Source organism: Myotis daubentonii, chromosome 14 (genome assembly GCF_963259705.1).
Source record: "Myotis daubentonii chromosome 14, mMyoDau2.1, whole genome shotgun sequence".
NCBI classification, from domain to species: domain Eukaryota; kingdom Metazoa; phylum Chordata; class Mammalia; order Chiroptera; family Vespertilionidae; genus Myotis; species Myotis daubentonii.
Window position 1 is genome coordinate 10909008 of NC_081853.1, and position 26842 is coordinate 10935849.

The following is a 26842-nucleotide window of genomic DNA, read 5'->3' on the forward strand; positions in this document are numbered from 1 at the left end:
GTCATGAAGGGATATAGGTACTGAAAGGTAACTGGCATTCAGAGTATTGCACTAGTGCTGGCAGCTGTTTAAAAATTTAACGTTGTTCCTGAGTAATGTGGAAAAGTAATTTCTGTGGAATCGCTTATCACCTAATGATGGTGGATGGAGACATGAATGAACACACGGCTTTAGGTGGTTTTCATCCCCATCACTTATATGATATTTGTAGACCCATTGGTTTAGGGTTAACTTTATCTTTTCTTATTTAGGCCTAGGAACAGCTACCTTTGATGATTCCAGAGGTGGAATAAAATAAAAATCATTGAGTAATACACCCAAAAGCTGAATATAAATAAATGAATGAAACAGTTCTGCTAATACTGTTTAAGAAGGCGGTGGTGTTTTTTTCTTTTCTCCTTCCCTTACCATAAAACTAAAAGATTAAGTGTTTTACTGATTTTAGGACAAAATCCCTTGGAGTATTATTATACCATCCAAGTGAGTCTTAGAACTTGGGCAGCAACATTATTCTTTGGCCTCAATTAATAGGAGATGGTAACACCCAGAAGTAATTTAAAAATGATTCACTTTAGTCGGGGGGAAAAAACCTTCTAGAATCAGCCCTAAATTTATCACTGCCTACCCTAAAGTTTCATAGCCAGCAACAACTACCCAGTGATTTTGAGGCTGTCTGTGTGCTGTTTTTATACACTGTTGGCGGCTTTCACACGAACTGAAGTTTGGACTATAATGCTCTTCTAATCTTAATTCTTAATCTAAGTTAGGCCAACGTTCTGCAATAGTCACCATTTCCTAAGGAGGCAGCCAGTAAAATAGCTTCCTTTAGATAGAAGAGAACTCTGGATTTGAGGTAAAGGTGCTGACCTAGGTCAAAAATCTTTGTGCCCTTTCAATTATTTCATAAATTCAAGAGCCGGGGGGAGGGACAACATAAGCTTTATTTTCAAACTGACTAATACCTATGCTATTGAAGTAGTTGGTAATTTAATGAGTATGATGGATGCACTGAGAATTTGTGGGCCAAGAAAGCTAGATCCCTGGGAACTAAACTAGAGCTGAGGCTGTGTAAGTAGTGCCATGTTGGCTAAAGGTTGGTGAGGTTCTATACAGCCGACTCACAGGTTTGTCCAGATATCCATACACCATGAGGCCTGTCTGTGGCCCTTTCCCTCTTAGTAAAGTGGATGGAGCTGGGTCTGAGCACTGTTTGTACCTTAGAATCTCTGAGCCAGGAGCAGCTTCTCTTTGAGACCTACATTCTTTACCTTTAAAATCCCAAAGACAGAACTCTAAACTTCAAAGCACACTGTAAATTCTAGTAGTTTAACTTTACTGCTAATCAACTAAACCATATTGAAGAAGGTTTTTTCCCTAGATTTCTTTGAAAATTCAGTGTAGGAGTGTTAAAATAAAGGTAACTATCTAAACATAGATAATTAGTCATTTAACTGATTTGTGTTATTGAAACAAAACCTTGGAAAGCATGTGAATCTATTGTTTTGGGCTCAGATACAGGACTTGCCCCTTTCTAGAGCACAAATTCTAGAACCTGAAGGGTTTGACACGTTAAAGTGCAGACAGGACTACAACACCCTGCACAGGTACATGTTAGAAATGACACAGAATTGTCCCTGAGAGGGAACGAACGGGTGTCTAAAATGTCTTCCCTTTCGCTGCTGGAGCAACGCAACAGGCAACCGTGTGAACTTGAAACTTAAGAAGCAGATACATACTCATCGTGGACAATGGTGGGGCCATCCCTTGTCAAGGCCTCTTCCTTGATGACGTTGACAAGTTCAAAGGTACTGCTGATGGGGGCGTCTGGGTTAGGCCACTTGGGACACTGAAAGTGCCGGACTTCCAGGACGTAGTCATCCTACAGGAAGACAACAGGGTTCATTTCACTCTTCCATCCGTGGCCGCAACCTGCTCCTGAGAAAGCACTTCTTGCAGCTAAAGACCAAAGCGAGCAGCTCATGACAGTGAAACAGTAGAATCCTATTTTGTTCAGGCAAAATTTCATGTGACAATTTTTCTCATCTTTAAAATTAAAAAAAAAAAAGAGGAAGAGCTTAGGAGATCATAAGCCAGCTCCCCTCTTACCTGTCCCTTAAGAAGGCAGTTACAACACATTAAAATACTGTGTAACCAAAAGTCTTATCATCATCCCTGCAACACACGGCAAGCTTTCCATTTCTGAAGGGAAAGAAAACAGAGTGCTAGAATAGTGTTTGTTCCAATTATGTCAACAGGCCCCTTTGTATGTGCTCACTCAGAGGAGCTGGTTATGTTTGGCAACTATGGGAAGGTGAAAAAAGGGGAAGTATACATATTTAACATTAAGTCATACTCACATGCCTGGACCTGCCTGGAGGGTGGTAAATTACTTGTTACTTAGGCCAATCTGCCCAAATATAGCTATTACTCAGCACTGAGGGTTAGGTTACCTGTGTAGCTTCCAGAATAAAGTCGTGGATGATGATTTGTTCTTCATTGGAGAGGCACAGTCTGTCTTTGCTGATAAGGGTGACGGTAAAGGCCTCACAGTTCATGGATTCCTCTCGACTTGGCCAGTACACAAACTCATCTTCTGCCTGTGGGAACCAAAATACATAGATAAAATCCTCTGCAGTGCTGCCAAACATTTGTATATGAATTTGCTCTTGCAAAATGATTTCTTATGTTTGCCGTACCTCTCAAGTCACCTTTTAAATTAGGTTCATAGACTTATATCCTTATCTAATCATGCTGAGTTCATTGGTTATTTATTGTATTCTATTGTAAAACATACATGATCATAACCATTTCTACCAATGCTCACCTATGTCACTCTAACAACCAAAATGCATCTATGGAGGATGCACTGGCTGCAGCTGAGAAGTGCTCTGTAATATAATTGTCATGGAAAAGGAGACGGGATTTAGGCCAATTAATTCTAAGCTATTATTCATAATTGCTTAAGCAACTACGAAGGCTAATTGTCATTTCCTATGGATTATGTTCATAATAGTTCACAGTTGGTTAACATTTTGCAAAGGACTTTAATAACATTCTCTATCTTATTTAATGATTGCAATATACTGGTGAGGTAAGGGATTTTTATCATCGGCCTTTACAGGACTCCAGAGAGGGCCATGAGTTGGCCAAAATCTCTGATAAGTGTTAAGGGACAGAGGCTGCACATAAATAGCATTTGGCTGTAGGTACACAGTGTTCTTTAAAAGAAAAGTTAGTACATGATGTTAGGTTTCAAAAGGGGCTAACACAGAAAGCCTTTTAGCCTTGAATCAGGCAAGCTTTAAAATGTTCATCTATTTTAAGATTAAAAGTAAATATTCAGGCTTCGTACTTGAATTCTATCCTTGAAAACTATGGAGACCTAAAAAAAGTTAATTGTTGCAGGCTGAACAATACAATGATTTTGACAATAAGCCCTCCTCCCTTTCCTAATCAGTTCCTATGACAAACTAAACTTTCTTTGGGCATTTTCCTGAAAATGCTTAGATACTGCTAGTGAAGTCAGAAATAATTCTGAATAGTGTTCAAAACAAAGAGGGTTTTGTTTAATATTACAATGTTGCATTAGAAATGAGCCAACAGTCCAATAAGACTTATCACCCTTTCAAGTTTCAATACAGCTATTGCCAAGTACATTTTTATTTTTAAAGCTCAGCATAAGGGGAAGCAGATTAGCGATTGAGTTCAGGCTATACAGAAGAAGTCTGTAACTGTCAGTGTTTCAATAAACTTCATCCAAAGGAGATGGAAGTAGGGCCCTTTTAGCAGATATTAAAAACAAGGTAATTGATGATGGACAAGGCCACTAAATTTAACCAATATGCACAGACCAAGCATAAGATTTAGGGTTGGATGTGATCCTGAATAAATTAATGTAGTTGAGCCTTCCATCCCATGGCTGCAAAGTGGGAACAGTAAAACTACCTATCTCAGAGAACTTTTATGAGGACAACATGAATAGTAAATTATGGAGTTGGTCTAATGGCTGCCAGAGGGATTTAGTTATGGTGAAAGGAAGGCAGAGGGAAACTTTTGAATACAGGTAGTAAACGGGAATAATGGATCATCTTGAAAGACGGAGAAAAACAAATGCTACTTGTTAATTCAGTAGGCACCCTGGTCTCATGCTTGTTTTGTGACAAATATATTTACAGAGGTCAAAGATGTCCAGGCACCTCTAACAGTGCTTTCTCCATTAGGAACCAGTGACTTTTGGGCTAGTCACAGAATTGTGGTCTTGTAAAGTTATACTAGTAATACAAACAAATAGGAGTCCAGAAACATTTTTAAATGTTTTGTTGTTAATCTCACCCAAGGATATTCTCCCCACTAATTTTTAGAGAGAGTAGAAGGGGTGGGGGGGAGAGAAACATCAATGTGAGAAAGATACATAGGTTGGTTGCCTCCTGCACACACCCTGACCAGGGCTGGGGATTGAACCCAAGGCCCTTTGGTGCATCAGCCGATGCCCTAACCACTGAGACCCACTGGCCAGAGACATGGTTTTTAGGAAAAACTACAATAAATGAATCTGACTTTGGGCACTGGAGCTGAAAGTACAGACAAGTGTGATGCTACTGCAGCCCCCCTACGCCTCGGCGACACTGAGATGACGTGGCCCAGGGCAGTTCCTATATCCTCACTGTCTGCAGACCGTGTGTCCTCGCGTTTGGTCCAGCCTCCCCATACAGTGAGCTTTTGGGTACATGCTTTTGGTGACTGTCCTCTGTTAAGTGAAAATAAAATACTAATTCATCCAACAAATGAATGTTTTAACAGCCCTACATGCCTCCAAATTCCTCATGCCAACAGAACAGACCCCTACTGCCAGCTAATTTGAAAATTTACACTCGGTTTTCAGCTTCTCAACTCGGTTGCCATTCTATGGTGCAGAAGCAGCCTTGGTATTCTGAAGCTGGAGCAGAATGCGACAGTGAAGAAGTTCCTACTCACTGGGCACACAGTCAAATGCATGTCACCCAGACTAGGGTTCAATCACACTGTTCGAACCTCACTCATCTGACACTCATGAGGCAGATCCTCGTGCCGTTTAGACTTCATGTGCTCACATGTCCTTACAGCAACCTCTGAACCCAACTAATTCTGAAAGGAAGAGATCTAAGCACAACATTTGCTGACCCTTCTCTTACGTAGTTTAGAGAGCTCAACAGGGAAGGACTAAAGAGAAGAGAAAGAGGTAGTAGCTTAGTGAGGTTCTTAAACACCTTTAAGTGGGAATGGGAGAGCCTTTCCTTCTCTCCTTCCCTGTAATGGCTCTGCCTTACCGATGGCAGGGAAAAGCAATGTGTTACTACTTTTTATACAATTTTTTGGGGGGTGGCTGGGAGATACTTCTATGATGTGGCTGGGACACACACTATAGCAAAAATGATTGAAAGTATGAGCTCAGGCTACTCAGGTTTAAATCTTGACTCTGTTTGATCATTCATGGATGCCATCAGCAACTTACTTCCCTCAGTTTCCCCAGCTATTAATAGTACCTCTGTTATGCAACTGTAGAGGAGAATGAATGAGTTAATAACCAGTGCCACCCCAATAAGTTAAAAAAATACATGGAGTGATAAATACAGCTACATTCTCAAAACGTTAGCTGCTATTATTGTTTATAGAGGTCGGTGAAGGTCATACATTAATGAAGTTAATAAAAAGACCTTTTTCAAAACCTGCTGCTGCACTGCCATGCACAGTGCAACTGAGGGGCGATACCACCAGCATTAGAGAATCAAGTAATGAACTGGCAGGGAGGGTGACTGAGTCTCCACAAGGGATGGGAGCAGGTTAAAGATGAGAGGTCTGGGCTCCTCCCGAGCACCTGCAGACACGACACAGCCCCGTGGCAAGTACCGAAGTGACGGATGCTGAAGGCCGCCCGGCTCATTAGCATCCAGCAGATGTGCTTCACTCACCAAGCTCTGGTTGTCCGGCAGCATGACAATGATCTGCGCATTGTGATCCCAAATCATCCGCCAGAAATCTTTCGTAGTGTGTGGCAGAGGATGCTGGGTGATAATGAATTCATTGCTCCTGTAATAGCCCTTCAGGTAGGAAGACAAACAATTATGATTATTTTATTCTAACATTGCAGTAGTAAAACATATTCATGAAATAAAGTAGCACTGTTTGGACCGTACTGAAATAATTGAAAAAAGGCATTCAGTGCATTTGGCTAATTTTTAGAAGCACTTCTGCTAACACGTGTAGACAATTTTCTCTCCATGTACAATTCATTTCTAGTTGCCCCTGCTGTTTTTACTTAATGGTAATTTCAACATTTATTTAAAGACGAGATGGGTGGAATTAACAATAAAATTAATTCCTTAACAAGCACTTTTCTTAGCTTAAGCATTTTTGTACCCCCAATGCTTAGGGGTCTTTTGTTAGAGGTTCCAAGACACGGAAATCTCTCTAATTTTGATATTACACATTGAGAAATTCTTTGCAAAAGGAAATCAATCACATAGGTGGTATCTGCTCTTCAGCACCTTTCAGTTTAATTGACTTTATTTATAATTAACAGTTGACTCTCACCATGATATAAGAAGCATTAATGTAATCTGTTCCTTTCATTCCAGGCAACGGTGCAAGGCCCACTCGCGCGCGCTCAGCTGTCACATGCGAAAAGAAAACGCCACATCTGCCTGTTATACACGGAACCAACAGCGCGTTCTAAAATTTACCTGGTAACATCCTCCTGGCTCCCCTTTCTTTTTAGCCAAGCTAAAGTGTTAGCAGCTTAGCAGGATGTAAAATGAAATGCGCTACACATTCCCAGGACATAGGCGGTGCAGGAACATTTTACTGTGGGAGACGTTTTCACAGCACATCACGAATACTCTGTGCAGATGGCAGGTTTCAGATCAGGTTTATTCTGGTTTCACATTCCTGCAATCGCACCGCCATATTTTACTTCGCTCTTTTGCCATCCCCTTATCCATCTCTCTCTCTCCCCATGAAGGGCTAAAAACACAGTGGTGTTTCCCAGGAGAGATCATCTCTCCAATGATCGCCTATGCCCGTGTCCCGAGTTATTTATACAAAGGTCACCACCTAGCAACAGTGCTTTGATCTCAATAGGCAGAATACTTCAATGGTATAGTCACCGCTGTACAGGTTCGTCTTGGGAACCCAAGTTTTAAAGGAGTGATAACGGATAACACTTTACTTTTTTTATAGTTACCGCATGGCAGAAGTAACCTAGTTCTTGCACTTTGAGGTGAACTGAAACTAGGCTTCATGTCATGCAGCCGCAGTGACTTGCTGGCACTGAGAGCTGGCCCTCCCCAGTTTGATCAAATTGCCTTTGTTGTCCTGCACATCACCTTCCCCGGGGTGGTATCCGATTACATATTAGTGCTACATACTCTCCAGTGGAAAAGATACTAACACACCCAACCAAGTCAAACTGATTTTAAGATCTTACATGGCACTACCGACGAGTTTCTGTTCTTTTCTTTGTTGCACTCTTTCTGAGCACTGAAGCATTCCACGTATTTTGCATTACATTGTGTGACCAGCTGAAGGAAAAACAACATTTTAGTCTTCAGTCAAGGGCAGAGTTGTGGACATGCAAACTAACCTTGTTGTGATAATCATTTTGCAATATGTAGTTCAAGATATTTTGATGAACATATGTTAAATTTTATCAATAAAGGTAAAAAAAAATAAAACCAAAAAAGTATAATTGATAGCATTTGCCTGATGATCTGGGAAAAAAATACCAATAATCAGATTACTACCTAGCAGATAATTTAGAAGCTAGGAGAGTACTTTTGTTTCACGAGTGGTATTTCTCTAGGTTACCTTGGTTGTCTCTATGCTTGTCTTACTTCTTCTGCCAGGGGTTTGGCTCCTTTGTGATAGGTACTAGGTAATAGATATTTACTGGATGAATGCGGATTCTTCCTGTTGATGTCATTGGTTTTGTGAACCTTTTTCTTGGAATCCTTCAGGCATAAGAGCTATGCCAAAAAGCACTAATCGACTTCTCAAAGAATTGACTAAGTTCTCAGTAAATTTTCGTTGAACTGAACTGACATTTTTGTAAGGCTGTTACAAGTAATTAGCCCAGTAGTTTGGTTATTCTTCCTGTTTATATAAGTTGGTTGAACCACTTTGTCAATCATGTATATCTATATTCTGGTTCATGTTAATAAAATACATGGGAATGGCCTCCTCTAAATACTAATGTCAAAGGCCCTGGATGTCGTTAAGTTTCTGATTATTTTTTCCCTTTCAAATTCTAAAGAGGTTAGTGTCTGTAAAAGGTCCAATTACCTGGTTCCCAATGGAATGAACTGATTTCTTTGATGAATTTTTTGAAAAGTACATGTACTGCACCAACATTGTAATAGGTATGAAATGGTTTCCTGTGGTTTTTATTTCCATTTCCCTAAAGATGAATGATGTAGAGCATCTTTTCATGTGCTTATTGGTCATTTGTATATTTTCTTTGATAAAATGTGTATTCAAAACTTTTGCCCATTTTAGATTGAGTTGTTTGTCTTATTGTTGAGTTGTGAGAGCTCTTTGTACATTTTGGACATAAGTCCTTTGCCAGAAATATGGTTTTCAAAAAAGAAACTACATGTAAAATATTACAGAAACAGGAAAGGCAGCCTTTAAAAAATGTTGGTACTTAATTATTTTACAGGAATTCATTTTAAACATAAAATGAGACACTAATTACCTCAAATGTTTTTTTAGAGTACTTTGGATGTTATGGAAGGAGAGCTAGAAATATGAAATTGTCATGATTGAACTCTGAAATTAATCTTGCTCACTTCACATCACTTGCTATAATTTGCTTGGCTGTCTCATTTCTTCAGGGGAGAAGCAAATGAAGGTTTCAGAGTCCATGGAAAGTTTTACCATGAAAACCAAAACCAAAACTGTACAGACTCATCTCATTCTTCCCACCTTGATACAAAATGAGAAATTACACATGGAACAATGCAAAAAAAGAGAATTTAAAAGACTGAGAGACTAGGAAATAGAAAAGCACTTAGAGATTAGAGCAAGTTATAATAAATCCTTTGAGGTAACAGCTTTTCTAGTCTTAATTATGTTAACCACCCTTATAGTCTCTTTTTCCACCTTTACTCCATTCCATATAAACCTTAACTGCTTTTAAATGTCATGCCCCTATCAAAGAAAACAACCGTTTAGGAAAAGTTAACTTTTCTCTAGTATTCTTTAGCAGCTCTTTCCTAGTTTCTAAATTATCTGCTAGGATAGTCTTCAATAACTGTTCTTAGTAAGGATAAGATAGGGTAGGGTATTTTTTAGACAGTGGGGACTGATTCCAAAGCATTATGTCATTGTGGTCAGGGGCTGGTGCCACGTTCAGATCCAGTTGTAAATGGGTCGGAAGAAAATGCAGCACCGCACTCTCTACTTGGGCCCCAACAATGCAGACAGAGGTCGAACTCTGTATTTCTTTGCATTACAGTTGAGGAGTATAAACAGTAATCCATTTCAGTCTGTACGTTCATGCAAAGGAAGACATGACCCCAAACTCGTGGCATTTCTTAATTCCTTGCTTTTTCACCAAAGAAATGTAGGAAAACGCTACCTTGAACTGTTTTTCCAGTCGTGTCTTTCCTCCTACTCCTGGTATGAGGATGCTGTTCACATAGCTATGCAGTTGATTTGAAGATACTTCAGTCTCTTTTCCAAGAATGGCTTCCAACAAGGCATCGTGGATGAAAATGTACTGCTCCTAACAGGCACAATATACGGCAGTCACTGAGCGGGGCCCCTAAGGGGCGGCCACCTCTACCCCATCCCTAAAATCGACCTTGGATGAGCTCTTCCCGTAGCAGGGACCTCCCCATGGATTTCTTTAAGCATTACCCCTATCTGGGTTGCCCCTATGCTTACTTGCTTATCCACTGTAACTTAGTTTAGGGTAGAGACTGTGCCGAGTGTAGTTCTATATTCCCTACCATGCCCCAAACCAGTGGTTCTCAACCTTTGGGTCGCGAACAATGAAAATGCATCCTGCATATCAGATATTTACATTACGATTCATAACAGCAAAATTACAGTTATGAAGTAGCAGCGAAAATAATGTTATGGTTGGGGGTCACCACAACACGAGGAACTGTATTAAAGGGTCGCGGCATTAGGAAGGTTGAGTACCACTGGCCCAAACCATAGGTTCAGTGTAGCATGTGATGGAGAAATGGGAGTTCAAAGAAGGACTTTAGAACCATTCTTTCACATACTATACATATATTTTTCACTCTCCACTGCCCTAGAGCCAAGTGTATTGGCTACATGGGTGCTTGTGTAGTTGCTGAGGATTCCAAATTTAAGATCCACACAGAAATGGAAAACGGGAAGCCAAAGAATGGTATCCCGGCCAGGATCCCTTCTAATACCAACCAGTGCATTCCTCCAGGCCCTGAGAGAATGAACCTGTCGCCTCGATGCCATTCCCCGCCCGGAGCCCCGGCAGCCGGTTACCTCCGTCTGGACGAGGTAGTTGCGCTGTGTCCTGATGTGCTTCAGGAAGCCCAGGACGTTCACTGTGCTTTTGTCTTTGATCTGCTGCAGCATGCTGTCGATCACGATGTAGGTGCCTGTCCTGCCCACGCCAGCGCTGCAAGACAGGAGGACACTCGGTAGGACCTCTTGCTTTCTCATGTCATGAACTGCGACTGGAACGATTACCATCTCAAGTGCTGATGAGCACAGAATCACCCTGTTGTTTAGACACGTCATTCATCCTGGATGGCATCCAAACAGTTTCTCAGCACAGGTCCCACTCCCCGAGTCTCGATGGGGAGCACAGCCTGCCTTCCTTCCACAGCTGCTGCAGCAGGACCGGGGAGTGTCCCTTGCTGATTTGGCCTGTGCCTGGTTCCCCAACACTCCCCGTTATTCTGGGGGTTCCCACTGTCATTTCAGTAACCCCCCTTCCTGCCCAACGCTCCCCCCAACTCCCATCTGCTCAGTATTAGAAAGCTCCTGTTCAAAGCGTGCTTTCCGTTAATACACCAGGTATAGAATACGAATGTCACATCTGGAAAACCTGGCCGCCTCTTCACATTTTTTTTATTAAACAAAAGTGCTTGTGTACTGAGCTCTGTGTACCGAGTAGCAAGCTTCTTTAGGCAGAACCTCCCCCCCCACCCCTGGGCAGGTCCCCATCTCACACCGGTGTACGATCCCCAAGCCCTCCGATAGCCATTCATCTCTATTTTAGTGATTCTTAACTGGGCTAGCAAACATGCAGAGTTCTCTGGGACTTTAAACAGAAGATGGGTCCCAACTTCTGCAAAGGACCTTGCATAGCATAAGAACAGCCCAAACAAGTACTGAGAAAATGCTGTGCAGCTATGAATATAAATCACAGAGTAAGCAACATCCACTTGAATACCAAAGTGAAAAAAAGGCCAAGATTACAATTACAAACAAAACTCAGTCAGAGCACTTTTTAAACAACCAACCAAGGCCGTTTAAGGTATTGCAGAGAGAGTGGGCTTCCAGAAGGCTTTCCCAGTGCGTTTTAGAAGTTTATAAAGCATGTGTAAACTGAAGTTTTGAAAATATAATCCTTTCATACACTATGATTATTATCATTTCATGGAACCCACTAGAAAAGCCATTTACAGAAACTCAGAATCTCTAGTGTGGGAAGCTGTCAAGTGGTGTTTCAGGTCAGATTTTTACATGTGAGTAGCCTGCAGCTTCCTGATACATAATGGAGATTTTATTAATACAATTATGTTATAAAAATTAGAGTGTAAAGAGTAGATTTTGTTTTAACCTTAAAAGCAGCAGATGCTTTCTTAATATCGTGGGAATATGGTGGTTTTATGTAACAGGTCTTACTGGTCCCAGTCTTCAACGAAGACTCAGTTCTAAATCAAACAGCAGCAGGACCACCCCCCCCACCGCTCCGCCCACTTGGCAGGAACCCAGGCAGGAGAAGGGAAGCCAGGCTTACCTGCAGTGCACCAGCACCGGGCCCATCTCCGGCGTGCGGGCGGCCGAGGACCTCCGCACGAAGGTCAGGACGGGGAGGGCATACTCGGGGACGCCCATGTCAGGCCACTGCGTGTAGTGGTACTGGATCACCACCCGCTCGTTCTGACGGCCCTTGGGGTTCCCCTTCTGACCCTGGAGAAAGGTGAACACGGACAGCTTTACACTGAGTGTGAGCGTTCGGGTGACAGCACCTCTGGCCTCCTGCGCCCCCGCTGCTGCTCCAGGCCAGGTTATTTCCGCTCTGTGGCATCTCATGCCGTAAATGGAGACATTTTCCCAGCTGGACGAGAAGTACCAGACATCGCTTAGAAGGAAGAATGGTTTAAGAAAGAATGGTTTAGGATGATACCAAGAATGAATGTTTAAAATGCAGTTTTTGGATGTGGAACCACACAAAGCCCTTTGTAATTTGCCTGCAGGCCTCATTCCTGACTTCCTGCCCCGCCTCCAGAGGCCTCCGTGCCTTGCTTTCTGCTGACTGTGGCCGGGACCCCCACTCTCACTCCACGCCCAGGGGACCTTCAGGAGCCCAAGTGCAGGTGGACCCTGAGTGACAACTGAGTCTCAATCTCTATAAATTTATCACTTTTATAAGTGAATTTTTCAGAGTCCTTTTCCTTAAAGTGGCTGAACTTTTTACATTTTAACTACTTTAGATGAAAAATTTCCCTAAACAGACCACTTACTATGATACCACTTTTCTTATATACCCTCTTCTAAAAACGAAAAAACAAACAAACAAAACAAAACAAAAAGGCCTGCTGGCTCGGTCATTACCAAGTCAGCACTGTGGCCTGCGGTGCTTGGCCCTGCGCTACAAGGCCCCCGAAGGCTCTGGTTTCATAATTCTTCTGTGGACTCTCATTTTCCTGTTTCTTTCTCATTTGCAATTACGACTTTACCCTCTTATCAGTGTGCAAAACATCTAAAGTTCTGATGTACTTCCTCCCCTGACTTAGCTGTTTCTGAAATTAAGAGTAAGTGGGCCATGTTTAACAACCTCAAGGGCTTCCCTGAGTAATGGGCATTGCAAGTATGAATTGATTGCTGGCTTGCACCAGCTCAGTTCTGTTAGAGAACACACATAATGCAGCGCTACTGATTTTTATATACTCTGCCATTCTTGGGGGAAAAACTAAAGAAAGAAAGGACTCAATAGCCTTGGACCCCAGATGGTCTTCAGAGCAACTGAAATTGTATAAAATAATTTGAGTAAATGAATTCTGGAGTAAGGGGGCTACAGCTTTATCACATTCTCAAAGATGTCCAAGACTCAAAGAAAAAAAAAAATCGGTCAAGACGCACTGCTACGAACAGCCAATACTCCAAGTCTCCGCAGAGTAACTAGTCCACATCCTCAAGGGGCATCGGTGCAGAGGACCCAGGGCTGCTGTCCTCATCTGAGTCTCGCTGGGACCGTGGAGTGTGAATAGCCCGAGACTCACACCCTGTGGAAGGGCTGCTTTCAGGTTAGCTGGTCCTCTTGCCCAAACTCCACGGGGCAAAGCAAAGTGAAGTGGGTTTCTTCACTCCAGCCCTCTGACCATGCGTGTCACTGCACCTTTCTAAGGGGGATGTGGATTATGTAGCATTTAGTTTTCCGTACTTATAAGTAGCATCCTGTAGGCTTAGCGTTCCTTAAAAGCTGTCAGAAAATTGGAATTAAAAAGCTAACGCAAGCCCTGGCCAGAATGGCTCAGTGGCTGGAGTGTCAGCCACGGACTGAAGGATCCCGGGTTTGATTCCAGTCAAGGGCATGTGCCGGTTGCAGGCTCAGTCCCCAGCCCCGGTGGGGGCAGGTGCGGGAGGCAACCGATAGTTGTGTCTCTCGCACATCGATGTTTCTTTCTCTCTCTCTCTCTCTCCCCCTCCCTTCCACTCTCTCTGGTGAGGATTAACAACAAAAACAAAACAAAACAAAAGCTAACTCAACACAGATGCTGACGTATCTGCCATGTACCAAAACCTAAGAGGACCTTTTCTAAAATGAAGCCTTCTTCATAAAGAGGTTAAAGAACGCAATCAGTTAAACCCTATTCTGTACAAATCAGGGTTCAAATCAGTTAAACCCTTTGCCAACATTTTTCACACAGCACAGTGATGACAATCAAAGAGCTGTGGAAAATGTTTTAAAATACTTGCAAAAAACCAAGCTGGTTATGAGAACGGCCTTGGCTGGGCCGTCATTTCCATGCACGTTTACAGAGAGCCGCCCTGGGCGCCCGCCCCCTTGCCGCGATACCTTCTTCACTTTTGCGTTTCTGACGGAGAAACGACGAACAGTGTAGCAGGCGTGGACTTTTGTGCTCTTCAGTGTGACAATAATGTTTCCGTACTCCTCACTGTTCTCTGTTGGCCAATACTGATCACATTTTCGCTGCAAAAAAAAAGAAAAAAAAAGTTGTAAATGGCAAATGCAGTTTGTGCCACAATTGTACTGCTGATAACGTAACTTCAAGAGACAGTGTTAAAGCACAGGTAGTAGCGCGTGCAGCTGACAGAAAAGGAACTCACGGGCTGCAAGCCACAGGCCGGCAAGATCATTAGAGACATGAGCCCCGTCCATACTCACGATCATCTTTCAACACATGATCTACTACCAAGAGGGCTTACGAAGAGACCTGGATGTTGCACCCGTGAGAAATGTGGCTGGGACCTGTTCTAATGGGAGCGGGAGGAAGGCGGGGCCGCACTCACAGCTGGGGCTGCCAAAGGCAAAACGGGGACTCCTGCGGCCCAAGGGAAGCTGCAGTGATTCGAGCACCAAGCCTGCAACTTCGCCTCAATCCAGCCCAGATCAGCATCATCGGTTATAAGTTCATCATCTAACAGCTAAAACACTGACCATCATCTTTCAAAAGGGTCCTTTAATGCTCACCCGGGTGTTAAGGCGGTCTCTTCACCTCCCCGTCGGAACCGTTACTAGTTCTCTGGCTACACTGTTTCTTCCAACTCCCCTGCTTCCGTTCTCTCTACCCCGACACGTGGACGCCCCTCCTGTCCTTTTCAGCCCGTGCAACTCTGCTCCTCACTCTGTTCAAATCTCACTTCAAAATGTCTGTGTGAGCAGACAGAGCCGTCCACTTCCAGCATCGCCCCAATACCTGCTCCTCTCCGCATCACAGGTGACCCACGCCCACCAGTGCACGCTCACTCCGCACGAGCGCAGCCAGGCGAGGGCAGGGACGCTCCTCATTCCTCTAACTCCGCGCCTGGTCAAGCCCTCCCCCTTGGCCCCCTCCCCCCACACAGCAGGTGCTCCATAAATATGTTTTTTGAACAAGGATATATGATTAAGAGGCTCTTACTCTTCCTTTTTCCACAAGGTTTGTAATCATGATGATGATTCCAGTGTTTTGTTCCCAAATCATCCTCCAGAAATCTTCAAACGTAGACTTTAAAGGTCCCTGGGTGGCGATGTAGGCTTTTGCTTTGTTGTAACCCTTCAAAGAGGACACAGCACAAAGTCAGAGGGAAGCAGTGTCACAGAGCAGTTAATAATTCAAGTGCCGGCCACGCAGGACAGGCTGTGTTTCTGGTGAGAGCTCTGTGCAGCATTACAACACATTCGAACCTCCCCGCGGCCCTCTCCAATGGTCAGAAACAGGTGTGCAAAAAACAGTCTGACTTACATCGACATAGTTTGCATTAATGTAGTCGCTGTGCTTAGAGTCTTTTCCTGGTAGAGGTCTTAACTTCACCCTACTGTGATCATCTGTGGAGAAGAAAACAGAACAGCAAACCAAAATGTACAATTCAGAAAGTAGCAGCATTCCAAAGCACAAAACAGGCCAAGAGGTCATGTGGCATCTCCCAGAAGACCCCTGACATCTTTTGTCAGAAAAACAGAAATTAAAAGACCCAGCATCTGAACTTCATGTAAAAAATCAAAGCCTCATGCTCTGACCTGTGAGTGCCCCAAAATGCAGGCAGAGGTCCTCATTAGTCCATCTAAAGCCACTGCAAGTTGCGACCCTCCAACATTTCCTTCTCCTACACTTGAAAACCAATGTCCAAGGCCTTTGATTAGCCCATGCCCTCCTCCACTCCCCATCACTACAGATATTAAAAAAGTGATTGTTAGGAAACAACAAAGTTTTTGGGTAATGGGCATTCTTAAATGCATGGCTCAGACCACAGGCACGCCTAGAAATGATCTCTTTTAAAAGAATGTTCTTAGGAATGCTTTTGATTTTGATGAATCCACCATTATATATTTTACTGTTCTAATTTTTAATAGTTATCAGGTACTGTTGAATTATTTAATTGTTAAGCGTGGTATCAAAATGAAGTTATTTTAAAACTGGAAAAAGTCTCTTATTGTACAGAATATTGTCTTTGTAATATTTTTGTATACAGTAATTTTTTGTTCTAGCAAGTCCACAGCATCTATTTTCAGCGGTTTTCACTGCTAAATTATTCCGGAGTCCCTGCCAGCCCAACAGAGCTTTCAACATTGAGGGAGCTACAGCTGCCTGTAAGGGTACTGTCCTTGCATGGCTCTGAAGTCAGTGACCAGATTTTAGGATCCACTTAACTTTAGCTGTGACCAAAAGGGGGCGATGCTATGTGCCTCTAGTTGCCCAACAGAGTGAGCTTGTGTTTCTAGGGTAACAAACTAAATAAAATAAAGCTGAGGTCGTAATTTTATTTTCCCTAGCTAGAAATGGGCAAAAGCCAATTCACATTTCTGTGTATAGTCATGGCCATCCAAGGCTAGTTCAAAAAGAAGCCCAATGAACGATTAGCCCAGACACGACCGACTGACTGTATCAAGCACCTTTTGAAAGCCGCCTACCTTCTGGGAACCGTGAATTGCTTGTTCTGACAAATTCAGACTATAGTTGACATGAACGGGACTGCCTGATAGAAATAGACCCCGAATGAAAAATTTCAATAAGGCACCTGTATACAAACTGTTCTGCGTTCTTAGCATTATGTTGTCAATTATTTCTCAGAGGGACAAATAAAAAACATCCTTCAAGTTGCAATTTCACATTTAATTAATAAGGTAATAGAATGGCTAAACAGATCAATGCCGGAGTTGGCGTGCTGGTATCCACATATAACTTAAAAGTTGTGATGCTTTGTTAGAAAGGTGTTTTTCTGGCACATTCAAGGACACATTTTACTTGTTCCATGACATTTCCATGCTACTCTCTGCTATGCATAGGTGTTAATATAGGGGTGGAACAAGATGATGAGTGATATGCCCAGAACCTGGACCACAACCCAACTCTCCGAACTCACAACAATGGAACCGCATGTGATTTGAATTTGTGCAAATAAAGTCACAATGAACCTGTGAAAGTATAACCACATCTAAGTGGAGACGGTGGTTTTCCAGCAAAACCATGACCCTTGGTCACGTCACACAGAAGCTGCTTTGATTTCCTCCCTTTGCTTTGCCACATGTTTAGCCAAGACAGTGAGGTCCCTAGAAGTAAAGATTGCTGTGGTGGAGAGAAAGGTATGTATGGATATGTGCCAGACACATGTATGCATAGATCACTGCCTTAGTCATATGGTTAGAAATGAGCTACAAATCCTCACAATCTCAGCACAGTGAGCCTTGACTGGATTGGCCAACAAATACTACCCGAGTCAATTCACTCACAGATGGAGAGAGAAGAAAAGTTTGACTCTTCTTCCTTGTTCTCTTGTTTACCTGACTCGTTCTCTCAGATAACTGAGATACTCTCATCAAAAAATGACTTGTGGTTCTTTTAAAACTTTATCTAGAGGAAGAAATAAAACTACATTCATAGATGACACAATAGTGCATTTAGAAATGCTAAGAAATCCACACAAAAATAACTATTAGAACTAATAAATTAGTTCAGCCACGGTTGTAAGACACCATATAAACATACAAAAATCAATTGTATTTCTATACATTCAGTGAACAATCTGAACATAAAATTAAGTAGACAATTCCATTTACAATAGCATTAAAAATAATAAAATACCCAGCAATATATTGCATAAAAATGTAGCACCTTTAAAATGCAGACTATAAAACATTTGTTGAAAGAAATAAAAGATGACCTAAGTAAATGGAAAGACATCCCATCTTAATGAATTGAAAGAGTACTGTTAAGATGGCAGTGCTTCCCAAATTAATCTACAGATTTGATGCAATCCAATCAAAATCCCAGCTATGCTTTTTCTTATGGTAATAAACAAGCTGATCCTTTAGCTAATTCATGTGGAAACACAAGGCACCCAGATTAGCCGGGGAAAAAATCTTGAAGAACAAAGTTGGAGGGCTCACAGTTCCCCAACTTCAAAGCTTATTACAAACCTACAGTCAGTAATCAAGACAGTGTAGTACTGATATAAGGATAGACATTAATGGGATAGAATTGAGAGTCCAGAAATAAACCCTTATACCTATGGTCAGTTAATTTTCATTAAAGGTCCTAAGACAATTCAATGGGGAAGAGTACTGGGACAACTGGATATCAATATACAAAGAATGAAGTTGACCCCTACCTCACACCATATACAAATATCAATTTAAAATTGATCAAAGACTAAATATAAAAGCTTAAACCATATCATGACCGTGGATTAGGCAATGATTTCTTAGGTATGCCACCAAAAGCATAGGCAACAAAATAAAAAACATACATAGGATTTCTCCATAATTAAAAAAAATAGGGTGACCCGTAAATGTATACACATACTTTAATAATAAAGGCAGTGTTTATTAAAATACATTTCATTCTCAAAACTGAGCTATCAGCTGTTACAGTGCATATACATTTTCCTGGGACACTCTTGTATGTGCATCAAAGGAGGACGCCATTAAGAAAGTGAGAAGGGAATGCATAGAATGAGAGAAAATGCTTGCAAATCTGTCCAATCAGGGATTTGTATCCAGAATGTCTAAAGAACTCAAACTAGAAAAAAAAGGGTAAGTAATCCATTTTAAAAATGGACAAAGAATGTGAATAGATATTTCTCCAAAGAAAATATACAAATGGCCAATAAGTACATGAAAAGATGGTCAACATCACTAATCACTAGGGAAATGGAAGTCTAAACCACGGTGAGATACCACTTCATATGCATTAGGATGGCTCTTATAAAAAAAAAAAGTAACAAGTGTTGATGAGAATGTGGAGACACTGGAACCCTAATATATTGCTGGAAGGTAAAGTGGTGCAGCCACTTTAAAAAACAGTTTGGGAGTTCTTAAACATTTTAAATATAAACTTACCACATGACCTAGCTATTGCATTCCTAAGTATAATCCCAAGAGAATTAAAGATAGATGTCTACGCAAAACCATATATACAAATGTTCGTAGCAGCATTATTCATAATAAAAAAGTTGAAATAATAATACAAATGTCCATTAAATGATGAATGAGTAAGCAAAACATGGTATAGCTATAGCACAGGGTATTATTTATAAGGACTTAAATACTGATACAGCTACAACATGGATAAATCTTGAACACATCATGCTATGTAGAAGAAGCCAGACACAAAGGACCACATGTTGTCTGATTGCATTTATATAAAATGTCAACATAGGCAAACCCATAGAGACAGAAAGTAGGTAAGTGGTTTCTAGGGAGCTTAGAGGGAGAGGGATGAACTGGGTGTGGCTGGGTAATGGGGTTTCTTGTTCCTAAGAATGTTCTATAGCTAGATAGTGGTGATGGTCGTACAACTGTGACTCCACTAAAAAGCAGTGGAATGTAAACTAGCTCTAAATGGGTGAATTTAATGGTATGTGAATTATATCTCACTGAAGTATTACAGACTCCAGCACTGTTCAAATTTAAGTGGTTCAACTTAAATGCACTATTACATAGAACTCTGTAATGTGTTCCTTACCATCATGTATGTTAACCATAAACCTGTGTCCCTGCCCTTACTAGCACAGATATATTATCTGCTAGTGACCCAAGCACGGGTGTCTACGAAAAGTGGCAATCAAGCCATAGAAGCGGCCTGTGCTCCTATGGTATTCCTGGGCTCCATAACAATAACACTTATTTGTCCTGGCCGATTTGGCTCAGTGGATAGAGTGTCGGCCTGCAGATTGAAGGGTCTCAGGTTCGATTCCAGTCAAGGGCACATGCCTGGATTGCAGGCTTGATCTCCAGTGGGGGGCATGCAAGAGGCAGCTGATCAATGATTCTCTCTCAGCATTTGATGTTTCTATCTCCCTCTCCCTTCCTTTCTGAAATCAATAAAAATATATTTAAAAAAAAGAATAATACTTATTTGAGCCCGGGATCTTTAGGATACTCTTGACCCTGGAAATATATTGGATAGAACTAAACACGTGGGCCACAAGGACTGGAGGCTCATCACTTAGGGCAGAGACCAATTACCTAGTCTCAGAAAGATGGCTTTGAAAGTCAATTTACTTGATTCAATTTCAGAATTTCCATGCATATTAAAAGATTTGGCTCTCGCTGGTTAAAACAATGTCAAGATAGCCACATGACATTAAAATTTTTTGGTTTCACATATGGAATCACATGTGAAAACAGTGAAGTTCAGAACATTTTCTTTTAATCATCTTATTATTACGATTAATGAAAGAGATCCTACAGCTTAATGAAAGTCGAAGGGGGCAGAAAATGTCCCCATTTCTTCCTGGGTACTGTTGAAGACGGGTGAGTGACAGGTAACTTGCAAGGGTAGCTCTTTGTTGGCACCCTGAGTCTGACTGCTTGGCTTTCAGCTTACTCCCAGCATGAAGATCTAATCTCCTCGCAGTTGAAGAGAGCTCGGAGTTGATTACTCACATGCTAAAATGTTGATGTATCTGTTTTTGTGCTTGTTATCTGGATGATTGGAATGTTCTGCGGTGATGTTCATGTCAGCCGTGCAGCGTTGGACTTCCTAGTGAAGAAAGGAAAGATTTCAGAGGTTTTAGACACACTCGAGACGTTGAACAACAAGCACAAAGTATTCACCCAGTCCCTAGCCACTGCCACTGTTACCTCCCCAAACAACTTCAGAAATAATTAGTACTGACGTAGTCCTAACAACGTACGAGGGATGTGAACAAGATAAAAGGATTTCATTCTTTACTAATTCATCAATCATCTACTTTAATACAGATTTGTCCCTAGACATGGGGATTACAAAGGAGTATCTCTTTTTAAGTCTGTCACAGTCTCATGAGGGAGAAAACCATGCAAAAAGATGATGATAGTCAAGCGTGATTAACAGAAAAGAGGCCTGAAGAAATTAGGGTCAGAGCATAGAGGAATGTTTCAGACGAGAGACCCTTCACGAGTCCTAAAGAATAAACCAGCATTTTCCAGGCAGACGTATAAAACCCCACCATGAGTTGCAGTATGCTTATCAATTATATAGTCTCATTTAAAAATTTATTTATTTCTTTGAAAGAGGGGGGAGGAAGGGGTAGAAGGAGGGAAAGGAGGGAGAGGGAGAAATATTGATTTGTTGTTTCACTTATTTATACATTCACTGGTAGCTTCTTGGATGTGCCCTGACCCTGAATCAAACCCACAACCTTGGTGTATTGGAACGATGGTCTAGCTACCTGGCCAGAGCTACCTAGCCTCATTTTATAACTATCAGATTGCAAATTGACTATAAAGACGCAGTCCTGAAATGACACTGATATATAGCCCAATCGTCATATCTGGCTAAAATACATGTCTCTGATAATTATCTGTGAGCTCTGATTTTATTTACATCACCCTTCTTTACAAAAACAGCAGAAGCAGCAATCTCATTGGCTACCTGTGCCATGGGTCTAAGCATCATCCATTAGCCTAAACAAGGTGCTGAAAAGTCAAATTTTTCTACACTGTTATGCTTCAAACCCATGAAAGTGCTGGAGCTAACTCATAAGGGAAGTCCTTGGCAGCGCACAGCTGCTACAGACAGGAGCGAAGTGGCCAGCTCATCAGGGGGCAGTCTTCCACATGGCGGACGTAGCAGCGTTTAGGAGCTCGCAGACTCTCCTTCACAGAGGAGCTGCAGAGCCCTTGTGGGGGTTTCCCACAGTGTTGTCATCGGGCATCACGAACACACGGCTTTCACATTCACAGAGGACTTCCGGTGACCAGGCCTCTCCTCTCTGAGGAGGAACCCACTTTAATCAAAGCAGCACTAGTATAAAAACAAAGGGGCGCCATCTAGTGAAAGAAACCACATTCATGGGCTCCCGATTCTGGGACGCTGTAGATGGGAATTTTTCATAATTGTGGGCCTTCCCATTCGTCCATTAAAAAAAAAAAAGAAGAAGAAGAAGAAAAGCCCACAGGCATGAATTCAACACACTTCTGTGTTTCATGACAATGCTTACCCCTTTTCTTACTCTTATGAAGTGTGATAAGCTCTGATAATTTCTGTTCTAGTGGTTTATAATCTATGGCTTGGCAAATGCTGGCTTAAAGAGGCCTAAGGCTGCCTTTGGCTCTTTTCCCTAAAATGAGATACAGTGTTGGGCACAAAGCCATGAGTCTGAGATCTCAACATGGACAAGAGCACAGCCATGCTCGCCATACTCAGCGCATCTGGGGAATGGGCCTTCGGAATCATCTAGAAAGCCCGAGGTAGACTCTTTTGAACAGTATCAGGGCAGAGAACCTTTGAAAATGGATCTGTATTCCAGAAAACATGAATTCAATCCATGCACAGATCCCTGAACAACGTGACCCCCTTTGCTTCTGGGTTTTGAAGGTCATGGGCTGGCAAGTACCTCTTCAGGGCTGAGCTGCTGGAAGGCGGTGTGCCGAGACCCCAGCTTTTAGTGCTGTAGCCGGAGATGCATGTTGTTTGCTGGTATAGCCCCCACGGTGCAAGTCTGACCACCCTTAGCCAGGGGCTGAGGTTGAGCCTCTATTATAATGTAATGCAATTGACCGAGCCTGCGTGGGAGCAGCTGTCTGCCCTGCTTACAGCAGTCATCCGATATGGCCAATCAGACTCTTGGTTGTCTAAAACCCTCCATTGGATCTGTTGCCTCTGTTTCACTTTTCCAATTATGTGAATGACAGAAAACAAAGAATCGCCATAAACCATGTTAAATCCGATTTTATTAGAAACCAGGGCGTTTGCCTAAGGCCTTGTGATTCTGTCTTGTTGATGGTGATGTCATCTGTAATTCCTTGCAGTGCTGCCTGGCTCATTCGGATGAGAACATCCTCTGGTCTCGGAGAGCGGCTTCCCCCATCAGAACTGGCACTTCACAGTCAATGTGATTTTCACAGGTGCTGCGCCTTCCAAGGGACAGTGGCGGACGGAGTGTGCATAGGGAAGTTGCCTACTTAGCACTCTGACCAATAGTTTAGGATTTGAGTTTGCAACTATTTTCCTGTCTATATAGCAAAGCTGGCATTCTCAAAACGACATCCTTAGCACCAAGAGGCACATAACCACAGACGAGATTTAAAACACGGTGAAACTTCAAAAATGAACACACACAAAAACTCTAAAAGCTGAAAGAGCCTCAGGATTCCTGGGAGGTGAAGCAGCATTATCCCCCTCTGCGTAGAGGCCTACTGTCCTGCCATCGGAGGCACAATTGGAACGAATATCTGGACAAAAATGCACCCGGACATCTCTCGGCTGCCTCCGCGTCACCAGCAGGCCGAGGAGAGCATCCGGGCCGGCTGACCCGTGTGAGGCCGAGCGTGTACTGTTCTCGGGGCCGGGTTCAGCCAGCTGCTGGTCACACCGCATCGCCCCGCCTGGACTCCGCTCAGGCCGCAAACTGCTGCCCAGGATTTCCTTCCGACGCTGCCCTGACGCTGTATCCTCTCCCTCAGAAACCCCGGGGTGGGGGGTCCCACATTCCTAGCAGCCTCTCCAGTGCCCACCCCACCCCTTCCCAACCCCCTCCCCGTACCCAGATGGTGTTAGCTCTGTGCCCTCTGACTCCTGTGCTCTGCTTCCTGCCACTTACCTAGCTCCTAGCTCCCCATGCTGGTCCTCTGTGCCCCCTCCCCGCCCCCTCCTCCAATCCAGAGGTCTATGGAAAACCGCCGCCTCACAGCTCCAGAAAGCCAGCCCGTCTCTGGAGTGTCATCGTAAGATGAAATGATCTTTTCTACGCAATTTGTGGAACATGGCTCACTCACTTTTGTCTCATCCTTCGTATGAACCTCCACTTAATCAACCATGGTTTTCTTCATAATAAGGGTTTAAAAATGCTTTTCTTCAAGACATTTAAGATCCAAACTGGCATTTTCTCCCTGAGGCTCAGGAAACTCTACAGCATCTTTCCTGGCAGGTGGCGGTCTGCACGCAGCATCACCGTTCGGTTCCCCTGATGGCCCGGGCCACACGCACTCTGCATCTCACATAAAGTGACCGTGGCCACTGGTCCCTCAGGGCAGGGGCTCAGGTGGACACGGCTTTGTTCTCTGGATTTAAGATGAGCAACGGGCCCAAATTTAGCTCAGCTGGAGTTAATTGTAACCGAGGCGATGCCCCCAAGGATCTGGTCAAGGGTCCCGGCCCTCTGGCCTCACCCTGCACTCTCCTGCCCCCGCCTATTAATCCTGTCGACCCCAGGGGCCCGAGCTCCCCTTTATGAAGGGTCACGGGAGCACTGCGCCTGAGGGAGCCCTGGATTATGACGGTGGAGCCTGGGAGACTGAGGCTGAAGTCAGCCCAGGCAGCCAAGGGAACAGAGTCACTGAACGCCCCCCGGGACAATGATTGATGTTATCAGCCAGTGACTGCAAAAGCCGCCAGAGGTATCATGTCGCCAGCTTTTCACAGGCTCCAAAATTTACCCAAGACAAAAGGCTTGCTTTCAGCACCACCAGAGTTACCAGGGAACCGTTTTCCTCCTTCTCCTCCAAGCAGCGTAAGTTCTGAGAATGGAACAGCTATTCGGCACAATTTTCCCCCCAACTGCCACCCATGATTTTTTAACAAGATGGGGCACATAGAACTTTCGGTGAAATACCCAGTCATTTCACAGGGATCTGCTCTTCTGCGCTCCTCCGGACGCTGTGTCTGTTAGCACTTACTTTGCTTTGCCCTCTGCCTTCGCTGGAGTACACGCCGGCCTGCACCCAGCACCCTGACCTTGAGGGCAGGGCCGCTCTTTTACTCCTCCTCATACTTTATATTGTGGCAGAGATGACCAGGCACTCCTCCCTGTTAGATGAGCTGTTCTATTCTTAGTGGCCAAATATCACTGGCAAGTGGTATTTCTCTATAATCTTAAAATTAATTTTAGGGCTTTATTCAGATGTTACATAAGATTTTTATAAGTCAGATTCCCAGAAATCTGTTAAGGCTGTAGACCAAAAAGACCATGTCATGTGCTGCTGGTATTCTCAGTGGGGGCTCCTGAATTTTGGCTCCTCCCCCTGCCCCGTTTTCACTCGCCAAGGCGATGGTTGACCCGTCAGCGGCATGATGGGTCTCAGACAATCCCTGGTAATCCTGGTTTTTCTTCGCCGACGTCAGCTCATCACAGACACTCAGGGAAGTCTTGAGCGTGTCGAGGTTCCGCATGTGGGCTCGCTTCAGAAAGCCTGGGACTTACCACCTATGGCTGTCATTTCAAAAGGAGTCCTCCCAAAGCCTTCGTTTTCTCCTGGTCCAGTTTCCCCATCTGTAAGATGGGGACAATAAAGCAGCCCCTCCTGGGTGGTCCTGAGGAGCGAGGCGCAAGCTGGCCGTCACCATTCCAGTGAGAAGACCTGGCAATCCGGGGGGAGGTTACTACTGCTCCCTTACCATGATGAGGGTTTTGTTTTGTGTTTTTAAAATCACACACGGTCTCTTTTCCTGACCTTCCTTTTGTAGCCCGTCACTATCTCCTGTTTCTAAACCAGCCTCAACACCTCCTTCCGTAGCCTGTTACCAGTTTTCCTTTCTAGCAGAGCAAACCCAAAGCAATACTATTACTGTTTTTAAACACTGCCCATTGCCCCTCAGTTAGAAGCCGACAGTGTATCCGTGAGCTCTCCTGCTGTGTCTCATTCCCCTGCGCATTGCTCCCTTCCTGTTCTCTTGAGAAGGAAGGAGACTCCTCCTGTTCTGAGCAGCTCTGGTTTTCAACCTTTCAAACCGGACAGACTGTGAAATGACACCAGCAGAGCAACGCCTTCCCCCTCCGTCCCCCCTCCCTCCCTAACTACCTGCTCAGAGATTTAAGCTCTAAAGCTCAATTCAGGCTCCAAAAGCTGCTGGCCTCCGTCTTTTTTTTTTTTTTAGGTTAGAAATAGGGTGCAGATGCCCGGGATTTGATAACAGGCATGGCTTTGGTGCAGCAAAGCCATTTTAAGTCCCATCAAGTTTACAGAGGTGTAGCTGATTATTCTGAATAATTAAATGGTGTCGAAGCCAGCTGTGATGAATAGCACTGGGGTCTCAAATCATAAATAATTGAGAAACCGGAGTTGCATTTGATCATCCTGATCAAATTCTGTTCTCTAGAGGATAAATGTTTGTCCTGAATACCATCGACATTGTTAAACGCCTCAATATTCTCGCTCAGTCATCCAGCCAGCAGCCAATTGAACTAAATCACTAGAACACCACACAGTTGCTGTCCTCATGAATACAAAACGCTTGACTTTAAACCATGTTCTCTGCAGCTGAAGAGGCTCCTTTTGGGGTAAGGGTTAGGGACATTACATGCTTGACATGTTTTTATTTGTTCCACGAAACACAGGGCTGGGCAGGGGAACATCGCTCTACCACCTCTGCTTTGATTCCGCTCAAAAAACAAAACAAAACAGACCCTAAGAGAAAGGCTTTCTTTAGCACGAGTGGTTGCTGTCACTGCCTGGTGATGGCCTTCGGGACTCGGAATCTGCAGAGATGGGCTCTGG

The 26842-nt window shown here is 43.4% G+C and overlaps 1 protein-coding gene across 3 annotated transcripts in view; it reads right to left on the bottom strand.

Annotated features, from left to right (window-relative positions):
- Positions 1-26842, bottom strand: part of PTPRG (protein tyrosine phosphatase receptor type G) — a 656388-nt gene that overhangs the window by 9838 nt on the left and 619708 nt on the right. For all 3 annotated transcript variants that reach the window (XM_059663089.1, XM_059663088.1, XM_059663090.1), the window contains 12 exons: positions 20810-20906; positions 15669-15751; positions 15345-15479; positions 14279-14413; positions 11996-12168; positions 10510-10645; positions 9614-9760; positions 7463-7556; positions 6571-6647; positions 5949-6077; positions 2451-2597; positions 1737-1879 (listed from right to left, as the gene is read on the bottom strand). In XM_059663089.1, the coding sequence (XP_059519072.1) occupies positions 1737-1879; positions 2451-2597; positions 5949-6077; positions 6571-6647; positions 7463-7556; positions 9614-9760; positions 10510-10645; positions 11996-12168; positions 14279-14413; positions 15345-15479; positions 15669-15751; positions 20810-20906 (1496 nt within the window). The remainder of the gene's footprint in view (positions 1-1736; positions 1880-2450; positions 2598-5948; positions 6078-6570; positions 6648-7462; positions 7557-9613; positions 9761-10509; positions 10646-11995; positions 12169-14278; positions 14414-15344; positions 15480-15668; positions 15752-20809; positions 20907-26842) is intronic.